Source organism: Amphiura filiformis, chromosome 15, assembly GCF_039555335.1.
Source record: "Amphiura filiformis chromosome 15, Afil_fr2py, whole genome shotgun sequence".
Lineage (NCBI taxonomy): Eukaryota > Metazoa > Echinodermata > Ophiuroidea > Amphilepidida > Amphiuridae > Amphiura > Amphiura filiformis.
In genome coordinates, this window is record NC_092642.1 from 30,002,892 (window position 1) to 30,019,891 (window position 17,000).

Sequence of the window (17,000 nt, forward strand, 5' to 3'; positions counted from 1 at the left end):
TGACGCCGATGTCACCAGAATGTCACTCCATCGGAAACTACACCTCGGTTTTCCATATCGCCGGTCCGAAATAGCCGGGTAGCCAGCCTCCTAGGTTTCTACAGAGTGACTTCGCGGCGCGGTGACTTCGCAGGAGAGTCACACTGGTGTGACTACGCGACTGGGCCTGGGTGCAAATCAAGTTTTGGCAAATCAAAATGTATAAATTGAAAATGCCTATGCTAGGCCTATAAATCAATTTTAAATATAACAGAAAAATTCTTGCTTCAAAATAAGTAAAGTTTTGGCAAATCAAAATGTATAAATTGAAAATGCTATAATAGGCATACTTTGCGAACTTCGGCTAAAAATTAATATCTCTTTTAAAACACAATTCGTTTTAAATAAAAAAGTTTCAATAGGCCTATATAACGTTATCATGCAAAATATGAAAAAAATAGGCATAATTTGATAGCAAAACATGTCATCTAACCACTGAAGTAAACAAAGCAATGAATGATATAAGTTTTGTGGGAAAACAAGCAAACAAATAAACTAAATAAAAACGTTTGAAATGAACAAACAAATAAACCAAGAACAAGAACTGTAAAAGTAAAACACACACAGTTGATGAGATTATTAAAGTACAGGCAGCACAAAAACAATTAAAAATATATAAAAGAGAACAACAAATAAAAGAAACAAAATGAATCGGAAGTCTCACAGTAGAAATATAAATGACAAAGAATGCAAAAGCACGATAAAAAACAAAGACGGCAGTAGGCCTACAGAAGCAGACCCGCTGTACAGCATGCATCAATCAATTAATTATAAAACCAACTCATTCCATTCATGAGCGTATACAAGCAGTAAACAAGCATGATACGCGTATTTGTCATCATCAGCGCGTATTTGGTAGATATACGCGCGCGTCCCCAGAGTGTTCGAACTCATAACAGGGTTCGGTCAACGACCTTTTGGCAGTGTAGTCACCTTGAAGTTCGCCAACTGGGCACCGAGCAGGCGACGCATGGGGACACGCTACGGAAGTCACTTTGATGTGACTACAAGATGTGGACCACTGTCGGAATCTAGTCAGTGGTGTACATCATGAGTCGCCGATGCGGCATCGAGCAGATAACACATCGGAGGCTAGCAGTTGTAGTCACTGTGTGATGACACTGCTGCATAGTAGCCTACTGCCTTGTTTCCGATGTTGTCACTCTCCTGTAGTGACTCTGTCGGCCACCATAGGGTAGGTTATTCTGGAGTGACGGCGATAGTGACTTCAGAGTTCCAGTGCGATGTAGTCACGCTGTCGCCAGGAATTTTGCAGTGTAGTTTAAGTCGAACAATAGCGTGACCGGCGTGACGTAGTGTTTGGCATTGTTCCTATATGCACTTTCACCCTCCTGGGATAACCTAATAACATTTTAACTGGATGCTTTTAAATCAAATAGACAATGTTACCATGAATTTTGGTTAACCCAACATAATTCATTTGAATTTCTCAAGTATATAACTTAATTGCCGGAAATCCACGGGTTCGTTTCTTACAACATGTGCAAGGTCCAAACAAATACACGATACCTTGATACTTCCTATGACCTAAGGCCCGGTTTATACTTTTTGCGACGTCAAATAGTCGATGCAACATAATCATTGTAATTCTACAAAGAACTAATGTTGTATTCAAAGTAAACAGAATTGGGAGATAAATAATACTACTACCATGACGTCGGAATTTGATTGCCGGCCAGTTGCATCAAGGCTAAAACTTTGTTTTTTTTTGCTTAAATCCGTTTGAATGAGCCAAAGTGGACACAATTTAATTTTTGCTACAAAGGAGAGCGAAAAACGCCTTCAACTTTTAAAACAACCCAGGAGTACAGGTCGAGGGCTTAAAACCAGAACCATCTATGTTCAAAATACACCATTTCGGCAATTCTGCCCTCCATAATAAATGTAAGTGACTTTGGGGTATACATGTATGCATGGTCACTTGCGTCTAACTGTTTAAGTGACATGTACGAGTATATATTCCAAAGTCACTTGCATTTATTTTGAAGGGCAAAATTGACAGTCCATTTGTTGCCGAAATGGTTAAGCCCTCTGGTTTTAAGCCCTCTGGTTTGTTTTAACAATTTAAAAATTCTTTTCCACGAGAATGCATACCCACGAATTCTCAGAATAACATAACCGACAATATGTGACGTGTCATGTCAAAAGCAGAGTCTTTTGGGCAGGATCGTAAATGGAGAAATAGCCAAAATTCTGCCCGGGTGATTTTTACACAATTTGGGTTTGTTGCGAATTTGTGATGTTATTAATGTTAAAAATATTGTCTGATAGTTTCAGACCGGAATATAACTGGCATCTTGTATTTTTTTAGACATTTTTCAAGGTAATTCATACTCTCAACATTGTCAATAATATTTTTAAAGGCCGATATCTCGATTTCCAATTTTATATTACCATAACTTACGAACTCATTATCTTCGCTTAGGAATGTCCGATTTCATTGGGAAAAATGGCGCTATGGAGCAAAATATCTCTATATTCAAGATATGTAAAAACCTCAAAATGTATAACCTGCCCAAAAGTGTCTGATTTTGACATGACACGTCACATATTACATACAGTCCTTGACAAAAGTCTGGAATATTTTTCACCTTTTCCATGACCTTGCTTAAAATGCCCCCAAAGTTTCGTCTATTCAAATGCTAACTCCCGTTTAGGCCGTGTCACCGTAAGCCCACTTTATTTTTCAATAATTATAACCTTCCCAAAAACAAAACGGCGTTCGACACTGTATTGTCACAGCAAACCCAGAACGTTTTACAAAAAAAGGTTTAAAGGTCGGGTTATATAAAGGGTATAAAAACGTTTTAATAACATTCATGAAACATTTTGAGCACGTGATGCAAAACGTTTTGAATAGACGTTCTAAGAACATTAGCGTGTTTACTGGGATGTTACCTCAGGGGTAGGTGTCACCACTAAAATATTAATTTTCAGACTCTTTATCTGTCCTTCAATCCGTCGTAAATCCAAACTCATCGTAACTGTAAAAAACCTAAAAAATAGATTGATGGGTTTAAGACTTACGATGGGTTTAAGAACTTACGATGTGTGATTATGTTAGATGAAGCCACTCCAGGTCATTGACCCACTTATCATTAATACTGGCCCTGGTTACATGTTTTATCAATTTGTCTGGTAGACATACTGCTCACTCGATAAGGAAAACGGAAATATTAACCTTCATACAGCAATTGCTCAGAAGTTCAAAGAAACCGACACAACCTAAATTAGTCCTGGAGCTTGGGCAATTAAAATTACTGGTACATTTTGGCTTCTTATCAATATTCTTCTTTTTAACAGATTTAGTTCCTGAAGAAATTCCTTATAATTTCACTCCTTGAGATGAAAAACAGTTTGTCATATTATGTATGTGACCGAATGTATATAAGTTTATGGTGAGATTGAAAACCATGGCCGGATGTGGCCGCTATATACCTGGCTTGATCTGTATCAATTGTTTTTTGTACGAGCACAGTCTTGAAGATGTTAGTACTATCAAGCCCATTATGTTATCTTATGCTGGTCCTGTTGTCAGTTCACTCAGTCTACTGCTGCCCTTGGGACGGTTGGTGATGGGTTCCGAACTCTCCCTCTCAGCTGCAGATACTGATATCAAAAGGATTTTTCTGTTTCTCCATGTATATAAAAATCAGATGCCCTCGTGCTGTCCAGCTTTCCAGAATGTGATCTTTGCCTGAGGCAAGAGCAATCGCAGAGGCGTAGCCAGCTATTTTGGTCAGGGTGGCAAAATAAAATTTCGGGGGCACAGACGAAAACATTACAGCTGCATGATTATACAATAGATAGAGACTCTATGTCTTCGAGCTTCCAATAAAAGGCTTTATTGGGACGATGTGCGCGCGTACCGCGAAAAAACTGGTATTTGTCACCTTTTTCGGCCACCAGGATGGAAAGGGCTTTATTTTTACAATGTTTTGTAATTTACACTATTTTGACCCATGATCGGGTTGAATTTTGATAGAAAAGGGGCTCCTTGCCCCTTTTCTTTTCCTTTGCCCTCCTTTTTCAACCAAATCAACGGTGATAACTAGTTGCGAGAGAAAAACATTTAACCACAAATTGCCTCAGGCAAACCTCACTTCCTGGGCACTGAATACCACACAAGGTCATTTTATGTAACTCAGTGACCCATGTGTGTCATATACTGTCTTTAGTTCAATAATGGCAGCCTGGTGATCTGGTCAATTCATTGACAGATACTTACCTCAGGAGGGAATTCAATTTTTGATCAATTCTCTTCAGGTAGTGAAACATAATGAATTACTCAAATGAGAGGCAGAGAGAGATACGATTTGGAATCCCCAAGGAGGAGGAGTAAGGAACGGGAAAGGGAATGGCTAACAGGAAATGAACTAGATGAAACAGAATTACGTTTATGAAATTTATTGTGATTTTACATCGTCAGACACACGGATCAAAGTAATAAATGTTTGTATTAATTATCCTTACCAGAGTGACATTGCAGCATAATTAAAGATAATTCACGTGCACGTCATGACAATCAGTATATTCGCCGTCACGATGTACAAACAAAACATCAGGAGACGAGATGGTTGCGTCCGCGCGGTTTGGAGAGTCAACAAGAAGTCATGTAATTATCTAAACATGGGCAATACATCGCCCCACCACGTTCAATTGATGCACGGATAATACGGCGTACACTCGATGCACGTGTATTATGGGTGACGGCACTAGGGTCACTATTCAATTATGCAAAGACGAATTATCGGCACGTATAAACACATGTATAAATTAGCATTACAATGCATACTTAATCAAATAAAATTTATAAAACATTCAAACATTTAAAATGAAAGTCCGGACTTCCTGGGGAAATACATATCAAAACAGTAAAATACACATTTTTAATTGCACATGAGCTGCTCTTGAAGTTCCCAAGATCAAAAAGCCAATCCAAGAGACTGCGTTGAGGGGAAAACTAAGCTCAGTCCAAAGATTCCAATTCCACAGACCAAATGGTCCATGCAATCACTCCCACTGTTGATGCCAGTATATGGGTTTCTGACAAAAATGACCAAATATGGGTTAAACCCATATTTGGTCATTTTAGCCTTAAAAGTGCCAATTTTTGCACCTTAACATAATTTTAGCTTCAATATGACAAAACTTTTCTCGCGCGCATTTGTACCATAAACTTATTCTGTCGCCAAAAAGTGCTGTACTCATGCTTATACGAATTTGTCGTCAACCCCATCGCTCCAATGTCAAAAAGAAATCTATACGCTACAGCAAATCCACCAATTCGAACCCCCATATTCAGGTATGGATCAGTCCTAGAGTAAATCTCTATATATTTTAGTCCTAAACTAACCCAAACCAGGATCGAAATATCAACACAAAAAAACCCAATTCAATTAAAATCGGCCGAACATTTAACATCAATCCATTTTTATAGACTGTTGAATTGAGCATTTTCAGCATTATTTTGATAATAACCATAACGTATAAACCATTCCGTTATTTTATTGCGTTTCGTTCGCAGTTGGTGTGTTCGAAAAGAAGTCCATAACCTCTCTCTACTGTACAAATTTTTGGATAACACTTCTTTAACAATTTCATAAGTTTTTTTCCTTAACACTAAATACCCTTGTAAATACGTAGTGTTTTCGCGGGTGTTTTCGTAACCAACGCGTTGAAGTGTTAAAAAAGTATTATCCGAGAATTTGTACAGTAAATCTGTTTTTTTAAAAACTCTCATTAGTTCACGAATTGGTATTTTCCTGACCCGAGTCTCTTCTGAATTCAATGTACCCATTGCTTTGTAAGCTTGTTCGAATTGCAACTGGTGATTCGTGATCACTTGGCGAAGGTGTCCTCACTTCTACTCTTTCTTCATTTGGTACTACAATAACTTGCGGCGAATTTGTCGCTTCTTCCTGTCTTGGCATTCTTTTTCTGAAAGAAAAAAGTGACAGTGTTGTTGGTACTTTAAAGTTGATTTAGAGTTCCTAGCTCTGCCCGTTACAGCTGCCGTTAGTGGTGCAAAAGTTACAATTACGTGTCAGACGAGAAATAGAACACTAAAATAATAACAGCAGATGGGCAGACATATTTTCTAATGAATGATTTCTAATCATGCTAACGCCTTCATACAATAAAGGAAGACATAATGAACTTGTACAAATTATTGTTTGAATGACACCTATTAAATATAATCAACACATGCAATATTGTCGTCATTATACCACGTCAATAATGACGAATCACAGACTGCTGCCCATTTGTATCATACTGATTGTAGAATGTAGAGGGCGTATGAGAGTTAGGCACATCGACCTTTTTTTATTGCTGTGCGAAGCCGTTCCTGCCTTTGTCATTGCCGTACATGTGAATCGCGTAAAGTACTTCACGGTTTATAGTCACCTGCTACGTATTCGCCAGTTTGCGTAAATGACAATGGTATGTGCCATTATGTCAACGGCAACGCTGACTTCCAGTTGTCTGATGTGATGTTGCAGGTACGGTGTGACGTTTGAGTAATTCTTGCACTCACGTTTGTGTCTTTGCAGTTTGTGTAACCTACCAAAGATGCCAAATTGACATATGCATTCGTTGCAATTTGCATGTATCTCAAGTAATACAAGACATAAATTGCGCTGAAATTGCATATAAAGGCCTACAAGTTAACAACATAAAAGAACCATTGTGCTTCATTCACCCTGTTAATGTGAATTTAAAAAAATCCGAAAATATTTCAAAGAAACCACTAAAGTGAAGAGATTCAAATACAGAGATTATGTGAGTGCCATACCTCAAATAAAAGCAGTAAATCACCGCACACACCACTATAATAACAACGATAGTTAGGATGGGATATGCTATCTTGATAATGGTAATATCTCTGTGATTGTCTAACCTGTCAACTGTTTCTTCTGAAAAGAATAATGAAGTGAATAATAAATATTAATATTAATGAGTAAATAAAACGACCACAGTCAGGAGTATATAGCCACAATCCCGGACATAAATAGTTCGAACACTTGTGTCCAAGTAGTACTGTTTGAGACCGTATTTCTGATATATTAAAATTTCGCTTTCTTTGACGTGAAGTCTGAACCATTTCCTACTACCCCCGGCTACTACCATGACTACTACAACCCTCACCTGGCCCACCAATCAATGTTGGATGTTTCTAGGGGTGCATGACCAAAAACACAACCAACAACATTGATCGGGAGGAATGGGGGCATATTTGAAGTACCCATGTTAAAGTGTTTGAACAATTATGACCGGGATTGCAGCTTCATCTCTTTTGATGTAGATTTTTCCTCCTCTTGTATCCCTTTTCTCCTTTGTTTCTCCTTTTTGTGTTTTTTCTTTCTCCATCTCTAACAATATTTTTCTTTTCCAATTCTCTTACCACCCTTTCCCCTGTCTCTTCCCTTTCCTGGTGCAACTCTCACCCAACCACAAAAGCCCTGGCTATATACATCACTGCTACTGCCACTTTTGCTACGCGTTGACGCGTGCGTCTACTAATTTCTCATGGGGGCAATGTGTAAAGATTTTTTTGAATCAACTGTTAATTTAATGATATTGTTCTCTTACCTGTTTTTGTTTCCATGCTCACTGAATCTGGTATATCAGATGGTGTCGTTGTACCAATATCGCCTATACAATTTAAAAATAGTTCCAAATTGTTAAAGAGCTCCAAAATACAATAGCTTCTTTTAATGACTAAAAAAATCTTGCACAACTAAGACACACGAAAAAGGTATATATTCGTGTAAAGAGACCTAAAAATGTGCCCACATTGCATAGTTCCCTTTCAAAAGTAATCAATATGAAATATTACAATGAAGAGCTAACTCTTAGCCTATATTTAAGATTTACAATATTAGTCTTAATATTTTGTGACATCTCTGCAATCTGCGACCTAATGCAATCCTCCTAGATGTCAACGCTCACCCCATAGAGCCAGGGTTATGAACAACTACCTCCAGAATATGGGAGTATAGAGAATGGAATGATCTGCCATCAGCCCAGATCTCAACCCGATTGCACACTTGTGGGACCAGCTTTGTCGTGCTGTGCTTGCCAGAGTAACCAATGCAACCACATTGAATGGCCTGCGATGAATTCTGGTGGAGGAATGGAATGTCATCCTACAACAACTTGTGACTAGGCTGGTGAGCAGCATGAGGAGGTGCCAGGGTGTCGTGGCTGCTTATGGTTTTTCTATAGTTTTTCTTTCTATGGTTTTTTTTATAGTGTTGTCTGAGCATAAAATAATGGTCAATGCGGTATATTCTGTTTGAGATCCTATACATTCACATGTACTCAGCCGTGAAAAAGGTGCTTGTCTAAACGTCAGTTACGAGGCAATTTGAACCATTTAGTAAGTCCCAATCCGTCGTCACTTGAAAATCACTCGGCGTGTTTAAACATGGTAAATAAACAAATAAATATTTTTTCCAGAGGATTCAAAGCGCTGTGATTTTGCTCACTCAGATCGCATCAACTAGGCCAGTTGCATCCGAAGCGAAGATTTATCCGCACTTCGATTGTAACATCCACCAATTATCTGTGCAGCTCCCCAAATTCCATTGGATGAAGTAAATATTTGATAACTAAACAACAAATCACCGGTTTTGAAAGCAGGAGGAAACCGGAAATACCGGCGAGAGCGAGCATGGATCGGGATCAACCAAGTGCACATACAGGCCTTGGGAACGGCTAGACCTGAACCCAGGACTCAGTGGTGCAAGGAGAGGGAACCCCCGCTGAGCCAACTCATTCCCCTACAGGTAACTAAACTCCTCAAATGCTTTTTTCAAGAATCTATATCTGAGAGCATATGTGACATGTTCATCTCGTGTTGGATATCAATGGACGGTTTATTTATTCCTCTTTGCAATGACACCACATTTGTAACATTCACCTTTTTAACGACTGAGTACATGTCTTGTGAATGTATAGGGTCTCAAACAGAATATGATGCATTATTTTATGCTCAAACAACACCCGTCATTAATCTCAATAGTGGGTGAAAAACGACGGCCTGGACCTCCTCATGCTGCTCACCAGCCTGGTCACACGTTGCTGTAGGATGACATCCCATTCCTCCACCAGAATTCATCGCAGGCCATTCAATGTGGTTGCATTGGTTACCCTGGCACGCACAGCACGACAAAGCTGGTCCCACAAGCATGACAAGTGTGCAATCGGGTTGAGATCTGGGCTGATGGCAGATCATTCCATTCTCTATACTCCAATATTCTGGAGGTAGTTGTTCATAACCCTGGCTCTATGGGGTGAGCGTTGACATCTAGGAGGATTGCATTAGGTCGCAGATTGCAAAGATGTCACAAAATACTAAGACTAAGATTCTAAATCTTAAATATAGGCTAAGAGTTAGCTCTTCATTGTAATATTTTATATTATTTACTTTTAATTGGTTGGGGACAAAAGTAGAAGACATGTTTTCAAAAATTAGAATGCATAATTAGTCTTTGTACAATTGAGAGATTTGAGAAAGAACAGTTACCAACAGATACGAAGCTAGTATAGATCTGTAGTGATGACATCAAAGACATCTTACCATAATTCTGTTCACACACAAAACTGAAACGCTCTTGACAATATCGATCACCCCATAGATAACCATACCGCCCATCCATCCTAACACAATTCACGTCCGGTTCATTTCGCCCATCGACCGGATCCCATGCTGTGTAATTTAACGATAACCCATCAGACCAGAGAAATTCCATTTGTAAATCATCATAAAGGAGGCCAATCCATGCTCCAGGACCAACGTCCTTTGGTCCTCTAATGTTAATAATAACAGCACTTAATATAGCGCTTTTCCAACCTGATCAAAGCACTTTACAAAGAACAAAATATATACAAAAAACATATAATACCAGAAAGAGGTTTAAAAACAGCAGCAATCAGTACAAGTGAGTTTTTAGGTTACTCTTGAAACTATCTACAGTGGGGGAAACTCTGATGTTTAAAGGGATGTTGTTCCACAGTTTGGGTCCCTGTACACTGAAAGACCTATCACCAATTAATCTGTTGCTCCTGGGGACAACTAGACGAGTTGCGTCTAACGCCGAGCGTAAACCCTCTCTGGTTGGGATATAGATCGTCAAACACTCAGACAGGTAGATTGGTGACAGATCATTCAGTGACTTGTAGATGTATAAGAGGATTTTGAACATGATGCGTTTTTCGATGGGTAGCCAGTGGAGGGAGTCAAGAAGCTCGGATGACGAGTAGCGGCGAGGGCATTGGAATACAATGCGAGCAGCTCTGTTCTGTAAACGCTGGAGACGAGCAATATCGGTAGACCTGCAACCAGATAGAAGAGCATTAGCGTAGTCTAATTTGGAGAGAACAAGTGCTCGCATTGCATTGCTACAAGTGTCTTGATCGATATAACGACGAATTCTGGATATATTCCAGAGGAAGAAATTCAAAGATTTACACAAGGAGGTTATGTGAGATGACATGTTCATTGCTGTATCGAATGTTACACCCAGGTTTTTGATTGTAGCTGAAGGTGTTATTACAGTACTACCAATGCAAATTGTAGTGTTGAGAAGGCGATGCATGTTATTTGGGGATGCAGCTATGAAAAAATCAGTTTTGGAATCATTGAGTTTGAGTTTGTTTTGTGTCATCCAGCAACGTATTTCTTCCACACAGGATGACAGCTTGAACAGAGCACTAGCTGCTTCTCCTGGAATACTGGGATTGAATATGAAATACAATTGAATATCATCTGCGTAGAGATGATATCTAATACCATGATTTCGGATTATTGAGGAGACAGGTTGAGCATACATAGTAAATGCTTTTGGACCAATGACCGATCCTTGAGGAACGCCGTAATTCAGAACATAAACATCAGATATTGAACCATGTATACTGACATGAAATGTGCGACCGGTCATATAAGATTTGAACCAATTTAGAGCTGCGCCTTTGATACCAAAGTCAAGTTCAAAACGATCAAAAAGAATGTTATGATCAATGGTATCAAAGGCAGCAGATAAATCGAGCATGATCAAGAAGGCTGCATGGTTATTGTCAAGAGCCCGATCAATGTCATTTTTTACCTGCAATAATGCGGTCTCAGTACTGTGTTTGTTTTTGTACGCTGACTGGAGAGTTTCATCAAGATTATTCTCTTCCAAGTGCTTGCTAACCTGCTTAATCACAGCCTTCTCGATAACCTTGCCAATGAAATTGATACTGGAAACAGGCCTATAATTTTGGAGGTCGTTCCAGTCAAGGGTGACTTTTTTGATGATGGGAGTTACCATAGCTTGTTTGAGATTATGTGGAAAAATACCAGTAGTCAGAGAATTGTTTACAATACAAGTTATATGAGGAATAACAATATCAATATACTCTCTTACCATCCAAGTTGGCATATAATCAAGGGAGCAAGATTTGTTAGCACAACTCATGATTATATCACGAACCTCGGTTTCATCAAGTTCTTTAAATGAGACAAGATCATTTGCGACAACGATGTTATTTCTAGTTACAATACCTGGTGATGAAACGACAGTATTACTGTTGATGTTGCCACATATTTTTGCAACTTTGTCAGTAAAGAATTGTGCAAATTTGTTGCACAACTCATCAGGAGTATCAAAAGTTGGTAAAGCTCTACAGTTCTTATTAAGTAACACACCTAATGTTTTAAAAGTGTCTTTTACACTAGCATTGTACAACACATCTTTATAGTGGTTTTCTTTAGCCTTTTCAATAAGAGAGATAACCTTTTCATGTTGAACCATATAAGAATCTCTGTTTACAGTGAGGCGGTTCTTTCTCCATTTTCTCTCCAATCTACGCTGTTCTCGCTTTTCAGCCCTAATCTCATCGTTATACCACTTTGCTTGAGGACGAATAGTGCGAGTTCTGGTAGATTGAGGAGCATGGGTGTCAAGAACAGTTCTCGAAACCTCATTGAAATGATCAAGAAGAATGTTAACATCAGATGTAGCTGGAGTAGAAGCCAGTCTATCAGTTAGATCTCCTACAAATACGCTAGAGTCCAGATTACGGTAATCCCGCATGGTACATGTAGCTTTCATGGGTGGTGGCTTACGCTGTTGGAGTACACAGCTTATCATCTTGTGGTCAGAACCAAAATAAAGACCAACATCACAAGTTCTAAGGAAATCCTCGTTTTCACGAGTTATTATAAGATCGATTAAGGAACCTGATATGTGGGTAGCCTCAGTGACATGTTGGTTAAGACCAAAAGAGGATAAAATAACTTGAAAACGAGCAACCTCGGATCTATAAGGCTCATTCATGTGGAAATTAAAATCACCCAACATGATGAGTTTACCAGTCAGCAAAGTGACCTCCTGGAGGAAATCTTCAAACTCCTCCAAGAACCAATTGAGAGTAAAACCATTTGTTTTGGTTGGGTGAGGGCGATATATGATAATGTAGTGAACACCATTGTTTGGATCTAAAATACTTGCATGTTCAAAGGTAACTGTCTTAGCATTAAGCGGGTGTAAACGAAACGCAAGTTGAGCCTTACTAAGAACTCCAATACCACCATGATTGCTGGTACCACGTGGGATGTTCAAAAAGGTATACCCATTTGGCTTCAACTCGCCAATGACAACTGGGTCATCGGTTGCTAACCATGTTTCAACTAAGAAGATAGCATCTACATCGTGTTCACTGATGTAGTCATTACATGTTGTTGTTTTATTTCGAATTGATCTCGAATTCCAAAGTCTTATGTTCATTAATGGTTCACGATTTATATGGGGTGTAATGAGGGTGCGGTTGGGTCTATCAGTACGAACAGGTTTTATGTGCAGTTCATGTTTCCTTTCTGAAGAGATGTGAACAGGTATACTGTGGTTTACCGAATCATCCATTAGGGAATTGTTTGAGATCAGCCATGGTTTTCGTCGGCCACCTCTTTTTCCCCGTGGTTTTGTATTGAATGAGTTATTAATTCCAAGGGAGGTAATTGTTCTCCAAACCTCTGTGGGTAATGTTTGGGTTGTTCGTTAAGAGACCAGCAACAAAATCCTGCTCTGGCTGTGAAGTGATGTCGACAAGGTGCGCGTTGTCTTCGGTGCATAAGGCTGAAGCAGTTGACCGCGAAACGGGTGTTGTGAACACTCTATAGCATGAAAACCTGAAGAAGTTGTACCCATAAGAACAATCACCTGTAGAATCAAAAATAAAGGGAAATAAATAACTTTTCAAATAAGTAACTAAGTAAGTAACTAAGTAACCAAGTAAATAAGTTACTAACTATCACTAACTAACTAACTAACTAACTAACTAACTAACTAACTAACTAACATGAATAAAAACAGAAGAAACAAAATAGGCTACACTATTCGTATTACATTTTGCATCTAAAGTTTTTAAAAAATTGGATGTATTTTTGGTACAAAAATCTTAAATTAAGCGTATCGCAAAAGTCACTATTGCAACCACAATATTTTTCGTCGTGTCCATCAAGAAAACAGTAACGAAGTGGAGAATCACGGTAACGAAAACATAATTTCAATCTTTTACACATATGACACATCACAGTATTTCAAATTACTTGGGCCGATGTCGATGTTGATTACTATCACGTCGACGCCCGTCCTGTTTCATCTCATCTCAATATGTAACACATATTCACCTTATTAAAATAATAAGTCAGATTTTTACCAATCAGCTCTTCAGTATGAGACACACCTGCTGTCACAAAGCTAATTCCGTTGGTGTAGCCAGATCAAAAGACGAATTGCCTGAGTAAAAATAATGACTATAGGCAAATGTGTTTTTCTCTGTCTTTTTTAAAAATAATTGATCAATGTTTGCGTAATGAGAGACACATTATAGAAATGCCTAATTCACGTTGTCACTCTAGGTAGCCAAATCCAAAAAATAATTGCCTAATTCAAGAAAGTGACTTAGAATAGTTGGCATGGTTTTTTTTCACTTTTTTCAATTGTTCTCAAAACTTGTATAAATGACTAAGGCAATAAGTATTTTGAAAAGGTGATGATTAATTTGATCGATATCGGTGGTAAAATACCAGAGAAGTTGTGTTGTTTACTTTTAATATGTTCTGGGTATATAACGAGTGAAAATAAGAAAACAAAATGAAATTATATAAAATCAACTTTTTAATGAAAATATTTTTCTAAAGCAATAGGCCTTCTTTCAATTGTTAAACAAATTTAACAAAATGCTGATGCATTATTTGCAAATTTTGTGTTCTTCGAAAGTTACTTACTTGCAGCTGATACGGCATTCTGGTTGAACGAAACACAGATCGCCGCACACAAAATCATCACAATATTGGGGTAGATATAAAACACACTTATTACGCCGGACGTATCCATTTGGTCTCTGAACTGATTTATTGAATATTGCACATTAATACCGAATCTGTTCCCAAAAATGCTGCATGTGATATAATCGGATAACAACAGAAACATTAATAGAAAAAGAAATAAAAAGTGAAATCATCATTATAGGGAATTTTATTTTGGGATTTCGGATTTACTAGAGTGAGGTCATCGTAAGTTAAGTAACCGTAAACAGAAGGTTATTTAAACAGATCACTGCGCAAGAATGAATTTTGTTGTGTCATTATTGTTGTAAGCTTCCTGTATCACCAAAGAGTGACTCATGCAATATCTGTACCACTTAGTGTTTATTTTAGTTGGTTATTTTGGAATATATATTGCGCCAAAAAAGTATCCATGCACTTAAAAATAAAATCCTAATTTTAAAACTAAACCATATTTGGGTACATTTATTTTTCCAATAGAAGATGCACTATCTAATCCTGCCCATTCTGACACGGTACACCCCATTGAAGCCAATGTGACCTCAAGAAGTAAAGTTACAAGCATTTAATTAGACAAAGGTCCAGTTTTAAAAGTCCCAGAAAAATAGAGAAATAGGCACCATATTCCAAGAATTTAAAAAAAAACAGCGTGTAGCCCATTTTATTATGCATCTTATTTGCTATTTTCACCTGAATCGGTTGACTAATTGCGAAGGAAAGGCGATTATAGTGCATGCGTCAATTCACTTCATTCCAAGTTTGAAAGAAAGCTCATTTAACACAATGCACACTCAGCTAGTGATTAACTGTACTGTCAATGGGCTTATTATTTTGTTCGTTGAACCCTTTCCATTCTTTTAAACATTCGTTGTCCTGCAAAACATTTAATTAGGTTTTGTTCAAATTTGAAAACTGTACGGTATTACTATTGAAAATGAAAGCTTGCATGTAAGTTAAAGGAGTATTTCGTGATCCTACCATCCTATTTTTACGACATTGTTCAGAAGATATCCACGACAAAAAGTTATTCCCAAAATTTCAGTTGATTCCGATTTTGCGTTTGCGAGTTATGCATGATTATGTGTATTACACTGCTTCATAGACAATGTGCTGTACATTAGAGAATGAATTTGGAGAAAACCGTCTGATAATTGAATACATGAATACAAAAGTCACCCAAGTCCATGGGAAGTGATTTTGAGAGAAAAACCTGTGTATCATTTTAATTCCTTCAGTTAAATTTACCTGGTCAATATGGTAAGTTTTACGTGCAAATGAGTGGATTAACCTGTATTAGGTATGACGATTAGCATCTCAGGGACTTCGTGGGGTTAATTTTAAATTTTGGACTTGGGTGGTTTTTTGAATCATATACAAAGACAACAATGTTAGAATGAGCTTACCACTAGTAAGATAATACAAAATAAAGCACACAGGTATGTATAATGTTGATAAGCATTCTGCCATGTAATATAAACCACACACTTTCCTTTATTAAACCCATTTTATGTTCAAAAGTCACTCTCTAGCAATGAATGTGTTACAAGTGGACTTTTATACATACTGGATCTCAATCAATGTGTTACAAGACTCAAATCATGGAATTGGGAGATTCTTTCATACATGCTATTTTTCACATGCTCAATAGACACAGAGGATGAATTTGAGTTCTTCTTTCATACATATGACAGGCCTATGTATAGCAACAATTTCCCATGCTTAACTCAATTTGGCCAACGTATGGACTTGGGTGGCTTTTGTATTCATATATTCAATTACAAACACTCGTTGAGCAGCAAGACCTTCCCTCTAAGCTTTTAATCCGATAAGCTGATTATCTATTTGTTTTCATGAATTGGAAGACATTCTTTGATGTATTACTGAGCTCAATCATCTGAAATTACTGGAGCGTGAGTCACCCAGGCTGGTGGCTCAGCATAGTATTTTACTAACAGAAGGTTTTCTCCAAATTCATTTCCTAATGAATTTCGTTCTGGTATACCAGAACGAAATTCAAATTTGACGATATTTTTGCCAAACGAATTAATCTGCAAGAAATTTTTTGTACATACACATTATGTATTCAGCTAGAGGTTTCCAGTGATATAAAAAACCTCACCTTTTTTAGAGAAAAGTGAGGGGATGATGCTGTGGATCACGAAATGCCCTTTTAATTCGTTAATGTTGATATAATTATGACATAAACAATTCTTGCATAAATAATTCCAGCTTGTTACACACATTTAATGTTTATGGAATATTCCCAAGAAATTGTAATGCAAAGTTTAAATTGTTTTTAAACTTCAACATAATGTTGCATGGCATCAAAAATCAGTAAAGCTGTAAGCAATAATAGATCATTGCCATTCTTGGCTCAAATGTTATTGCAAAGGTAAAATATAAGAGTAGGCAGTCGTGGCCTCATAACTCACGAAAACGAACAACGTCTGAAATCAATTTTACAGGGTAGCACGAAGAAAGTCAAACCTCTGAAGAAGGAGCTCAGCCAGCTCGCCCTCCTTTCAAGCTATACCATCTGGAATGCGCGGCATAATGCTGTTCCTACATAAAATGCTGAGCTCATCCTCTGGAGGATTTCCCT

At 37.9% G+C, this 17,000-nt stretch overlaps 1 protein-coding gene across 1 annotated transcript; it reads right to left on the bottom strand.

Moving 5' to 3' along the window:
- Positions 1 to 4,451: 4,451 nt before the first annotated feature.
- Positions 4,452 to 9,878, bottom strand: LOC140171494 (uncharacterized). Its single transcript, XM_072194763.1, has 4 exons — positions 9,647 to 9,878; positions 7,654 to 7,716; positions 6,857 to 6,977; positions 4,452 to 6,000 (listed from the first exon to the last, which is right to left on the bottom strand). The coding sequence occupies exons 1-4, from the start codon at positions 9,816 to 9,818 to the stop codon at positions 5,808 to 5,810; spliced, it is 549 nt and encodes a 182-aa protein (XP_072050864.1). The 5' UTR covers positions 9,819 to 9,878; the 3' UTR covers positions 4,452 to 5,807.
- Positions 9,879 to 17,000: the final 7,122 nt, after the last annotated feature.